Source organism: Limulus polyphemus, unplaced genomic scaffold (assembly GCF_000517525.1).
Source record: "Limulus polyphemus unplaced genomic scaffold, Limulus_polyphemus-2.1.2 Scaffold8562, whole genome shotgun sequence".
NCBI lineage: Eukaryota > Metazoa > Arthropoda > Merostomata > Xiphosura > Limulidae > Limulus > Limulus polyphemus.
Genome location: NW_013674172.1, coordinates 6,586 through 12,557, shown reverse-complemented (window position 1 = coordinate 12,557; position 5,972 = coordinate 6,586). Strand labels below are relative to the sequence as shown.

The window sequence follows — 5,972 nt, the reverse complement described above, 5'->3', positions numbered from 1 at the left end:
TAAACAGAACTATAATATATTAAACAGAACAACAAAATATTGAATACAACTAAATAGAACTATAATATGTTAAACAGAACAACAAAATATTGAATACAACTAAATACAACTATATGTTAAACAGAACTACAAAATATTGAATACAACTAAATAGAACTATAATATGTTAAACAGAACTACAAAATATTGAATACAACTAAATAGAACTATAATATGTTAAACAGAACAACAAAATATTGAACACAGCTAAATAGAACTATAATATGTTAAACAGAACTACAAAATATTGAATACAACTAAATAGAACTATAATATGTTAAACAGAACTACAAAATATTAAATACCAATTTAGTAATAGTGACCAGACATTTTGTTCCAAAATCAAACTACTAATACCCAAGCGTTATGTGTCCAACATCACATTCTTGGAGTCGAAGTGTTATGTGTTCAACATCACATTCCTGGAGTCGAAGTGTTATGAGTCCAACACCACAATCCTGGAGTCGAAGTGTTATGAGTCCAATATCACATTCCTGGAGTCGAAGTGTTATGAGTCCAACACCACAATCCTGGAGTCGAAGTATTATGAGTCCAATATCACATTCCTGGAGTCGAAGTGTTATGAGACCAATATCACATTCCTGGAGTCGAAGTGTTATGAGTCCAACATCACATTCCTGGAGTCGAAGTGTTATGTGTCCAACATCACATTCCTGGAGTCGAAGTGTTATGAGTCCAACATCACATTCCTGGAGTCGAAGTGTTATGTGTCCAACATCACATTCCTGGAGTCGAAGTGTTATGAGTCCAACATCACATTCCTGGAGTCGAAGTGTTATGAGTCCAACATCACATTCCTGGAGTCGAAGTGTTATGAGTCCAACATCACATTCCTGGAGTTCGCTTTCAATGCAGTTGCTTGTGCTGCCGTATACAGACTCTTGCAAAATTTGGGATTTTTGAAGTAAACTTAAGTAAAAAACAACTCCCGCTTTCTGTTTCAAATAATGTTTGTCAGCACATTTCTTCCTTGACCGTGTTGTATTTCACTTCTCGCAAGATTTGGCGTGTTAACTGTATACAGTGTGCAATACGTACTAACAGGAAAGTATGTTTATAGATATAAAATCATGTTTCCCGAAACAAAACTCTTATTTCTAACTAGATTCATCACACATGCATTTGCTTTGTAGCTGAACTATAAGTTTTGTTTTAAGTGTACTTTTCATTTTGTTCACTATATTTTTATAGGTTGTTCTGTGAATTTCAAACTTAAGTTTATTCCTCATTATCTGATCAATCCCTTGCGTCGTCCAACTCAAACTATGATAACTGACAGTAGTTATTTGAAGATTTAATTATTTTTTCTCGATCTTCAATTTTTTCTCTGTATTTTGTCAAAGGAATAAGAAACTATTATGTAACTTGTGAGTTTAAGTACTTAAGTTTATTCTAATTCATCCCCGGTTTTTGTGTTGTAAAAAGAAGAACAACAAAAAAGGGGAGAGAGAGAGAGAGAAGGTTTCCACTATACAGGTCTTGGTTTTTATAAGCTGAACATTTTTTGTGTTACAGTTCTAACTTACCTTTCTTCTTTGTTAGATATAAATAGTTTCGTGTTACACATAAATAATTTCGTGTTACATAAATAGTTTCGTGCTATACATAAAAAGAAAGTCATTGGAGAAGATCTCCTGTTTACAAAGCACAGATATCCAGTCCAGGCTTAAAAGTATCCTTCAGTTTCTCCGATCATACTAAGATATAAAGTACCCTCCAGTCTCCGATAATATCAAGATATACAGTGCCTTTCAGTCTCCGATAATATCAAGATATACAGTGCCTTTCAGTCTCCGATAATATCAAGATATACAGTGCCTTTCAGTCTCCGATAATATCAAGATATACAGTGCCTTTCAGTGTCCGATAATATCCAGATATACAGTGCCCTCCAGTCTCAGACTACAAAAAATTAGATGTCATTTAATTTTTTGAAAGAAAACAAACAAAATCGTGTCCTTCCTATTTTTATAATTCAGAATTTCTTCGAAAACAGTAAACAACATGTTATTACACAAAAAAGATTAATGTTGAAATTTATAATGAAATCGTCATTGGAATCCACCCTAAAATTTCAGAATGAAAGACAATTAGTTCTCTGATAATAGAATGTGACCTCGTCTAGACGTTATACAATTAAATAATTTATAATCTCAAACTAGTTGTATTTTTAGTGCCTTTTTGAAGGACAATTTTTATAATGAAAACGCTGTTAAATATAGTTTTAAAGTTTCTTCATTTGGAAAAAAACAAAAAACCTTACATTTGATAAAACTATTTATTGTGCTAGATTTTACGTTATTTACTTGTCCAATTTACCTTTAAATTAAGTGTTACGGGGTATCTACCTTTAAATTTAGTGTTACGGTGTAATTTACCTTTAAATCAAGTGTTAAGGTGTAATTTACTTTTAAATCAAGTGTTAAAGTGTAATTTACCTTTAAATTAAGTGTTAAGGTGTAATTTACCTTTAAATTAAGTGTTAAGGTGTAATTTACCTTTGAATTAAGTGTTAAGGTGTAATTTACCTTTAAATTAAGTGTTAAGGTGTATTTTACCTTTAAATTAAGTGTTAAGGTCTAATTTACCTTTAAATTAAGTGTTAAAGTGTAATTTACCTTTAAATTAAGTGTTAAGGTATAATTTACTGTTTGACTATTTTTTCACGTGCATGTGATAAAATATGGCTAGAAACTGGTCCAGAAGGATACAAACCAATTTTATATAAAAGATACGTAGATGATTCATTTGTTTTTTAATGAACAAGTTCATGTTAAATAGTCGCAAAAAAACAAGCAACCATCAGTTACCTTTTTGTAACTTTAGTTACTTCTAGAAGATTTCTTCAAGTTGACTGTTTTCGCTTTATTTCAAAAATGGTAAAAAAAAATCAACCAGTAATCTAATCTGTATAATGTGTTAAATATCATCAGAATATATTCAAAGAGAATGTAACAATATCAAGCACTTTTTTATAAAAAAGAATTAGAAAAACAAAACTTTTCATTTTGTTACTAATGTGTTTAATAAATGTTTTTAAGGAAGTCTAAAGTCCCATTCATCTAGTGTCAAATATTCCACAGCGTCTTCGGTGAAACAAAATTAAAAGAACTTATCCACAAATTAATTTGAGAATTATTTTTCAATCAGAAAAAAAACTAAATCTCTTGGATATTAAAGACAGTATCCCGTTCCCACGTCGTTTACAAATAGAGATTATGCTGAGTTAATATTCAAATATGTAAAACAAGCATGAACACTCAAAGAGAACAAGCGTGGAACTGTAGTATTCTAGTATTCTAGTTCACTGCAACCAATTTTCATTTATAGGTCCAATTGATTGTGAGAGGATGCTTCAAATTCAAGAAACTTTATTTATCAAGATTTTAAAACCTAAGATTAATGTAAACCAAACTTCAGTGACATTAAGCCTAAACATCTGAGTAAATGTTTTCATTCGATTCGAGTGAAGAACTTGATTCATGAAACTAATAAAAATAAAGTTTAACTTAAATGAAATCACCGATCTCTTTGAACTGTTCTGTTTTATAGATAAGCCACTTTGAACTGTTCTGTTTTATAGATAAACCACTTTGAACTGTTCTGTTTTATAGATAAACCACTTTGAACTGTTCTGTTGTATAGATAAGTCACTTTGAACTGTTCTGTTTTATAGATAAGCCACTTTGAACTGTTCTGTTTTATAGATAAGCCACTTTGAACTGTTCTGTTTTATAGATAAACCACTTTGAACTGTTCTGTTTTATAGATAAACCACTTTGAACTGTTCTGTTTTATAGATAAGCCATCTAAGGTAGAAAGTGCCCTCCAGTCTACAACTTTATTCGAACATTCTGCGACAAAAGCACTTGATCATGATTACTCGTCTTGCTCCTCAACGATGTGGGAAAGTGATTCCTACTGGACTGCCTTTTTGGAAAAGGAATTTATTGTGACAGCAATCCGTCTAATTCTACCAACACGTGAGTACATCGATACATTTATCAAATATAATTATTAAGTATGCGATTTCGGAGTTTGTGATTTACCTAAAATATGTTTACGGTCCTGGCATGGACAGGTGGATAGGGCGCTCGACTCGCAAACTGCGGGTCGCGGGTTCGGATTTCTATCATCGAACATGCTCGCCCTTTTAGCCGTGGGTGCGTTATATTGTGACTATCAGTTCCACTATTCATTGGTAAAAGAGTAGCTCATGAATTGGCGATGGGTGTTGTTGACTAGCTGCCTATCACTAGAATAGTTGTATATCACGGCTTAATTAGATACAGACAACCTTCTAATAGCTTTTCGCGAAATTCAAAACATGAAATATGATTATTTCGTTGGAAAGGGACGGTGGGGGCTATAGTTTGGGCTATGTAGTTATCTTATAGTAAAGGTTGGGTATTATCCTTTGGGCTATGTAGTTATCTTGTGTTAAGGGTTGGGTATTATCTTTTGGGCTATGTAGTTATCTTGTGGTAAAGGTTGGGTACTATCCTTTGGGCTATGTCGTTGTCTTGTGATAAAGGTTGGGTATTATCTTTTGGGCTATGTAGTCATCTTGTGGTAAAGGTTGGGTAGTATCCTTTGGGCTATGTAGTTGTTTTGTGGTAAAGGTTGGGTACTATCCTTTGGGCTATGTAGTTATCTTGTGGTAAAGGTTGGGTAGTATCCTTTGGGCTATGTAGTTGTCTTGTGGTAAAGGTTGGGTATTATCCTTTGGGCTATGTAGTTGTCTTGTGGTAAAGGTTGGGCATTATCCTTTGGGCTATGTAGTCATCTTGTGGTAAGGGTTGGGTACTATCCTTTGGGCTATGTAGTCATCTTGTGTTAAGGGTTGGGTATTATCCTTTGGCTATGTAGTTGTCTTGTGGTAAAGGTTGGGTACTATCCTTTGGGCTATGTAGTCATCTTGTGTTAAGGGTTGGGTATTACCCTTTGGGCTATGTAGTCAACTTGTGGTTTAGTTGAAACCATGTTGTCCTGAAAGTTAGGTTACAGAATTTCCTTCAAGACCATGTATGTAAGAAGGCTGGGGGTTTCAGTACACAATCGTGTAACCATGGAAACTACCTTGTTACAGTCAAAGGACTAAGTAAACATGAACGTTTGAGCGCTATGTCTTGGGAAAATAAAATCGTAGGAACCGAGGGTACATTTTAGGCCCATACAGTTACAAAAACAAAACTCTTACTGTTCAGAAGAACTATATTGCCATGGAGACAAGATATCGATCAGAACCCTGTAGCTATAAAAACGATATTATTACTTGAGGCTATGTAACTGTGGTACCTGGGGTTTGGGGCGGGTGGAGAGTAATCCTGGACTGTGTAATCATAGTAACTAAGTAATTGTAGTTCAGATCACTAACCCATGGCAGCTGAAAGTTATAACACATTTACTTCCTGCTTGTAATACTTATCATGTAACATTGTAACTATATTATACAACAAAGAGAGCTTGTTGCAACATAAACTAGTTTGTTTAGTTTGTAACACTGTCACTATAGTATACAACAAAGAAAGTTGTTGTAACGTAAACTAGTTTGTTTAGTTTGTAACATTGTAACTATACTATACAACAAAGAGAGCTTGTTGCAACGTAAACTAGTTTGTTTAGTTTGTAACATTGTAACTATACTATACAACAAAGAGAGTTTGTTGCAACATAAACTAGTTTGTTTAGTTTGTAACACTGTCACTATAGTATACAACAAAGAAAGTTGTTGTAACGTAAACTAGTTTGTTTAGTTTGTAACATTGTAACTATACTATACAACAAAGAGAGCTTGTTGCAACGTAAACTAGTTTGTTTAGTTTGTAACATTGTAACTATACTATACAACAAAGAGAGCTTGTTGCAACGTAAACTAGTTTGTTTAGTTTGTAACATTGTAACTATACTAT

The 5,972-nt window shown here is 33.2% G+C and overlaps 1 protein-coding gene across 1 annotated transcript in view; it reads left to right on the top strand.

Annotated features, from left to right (window-relative positions):
* The window catches only part of LOC106475426, a 19,015-nt gene that overhangs the window by 6,758 nt on the left and 6,285 nt on the right, over nt 1-5,972 (top strand). Inside the window, exon 3 of the mRNA XM_013936109.2 lies at nt 3,861-4,043. Within this exon, the coding sequence (XP_013791563.2) occupies nt 3,861-4,043 (183 nt within the window). The remainder of the gene's footprint in view (nt 1-3,860; nt 4,044-5,972) is intronic.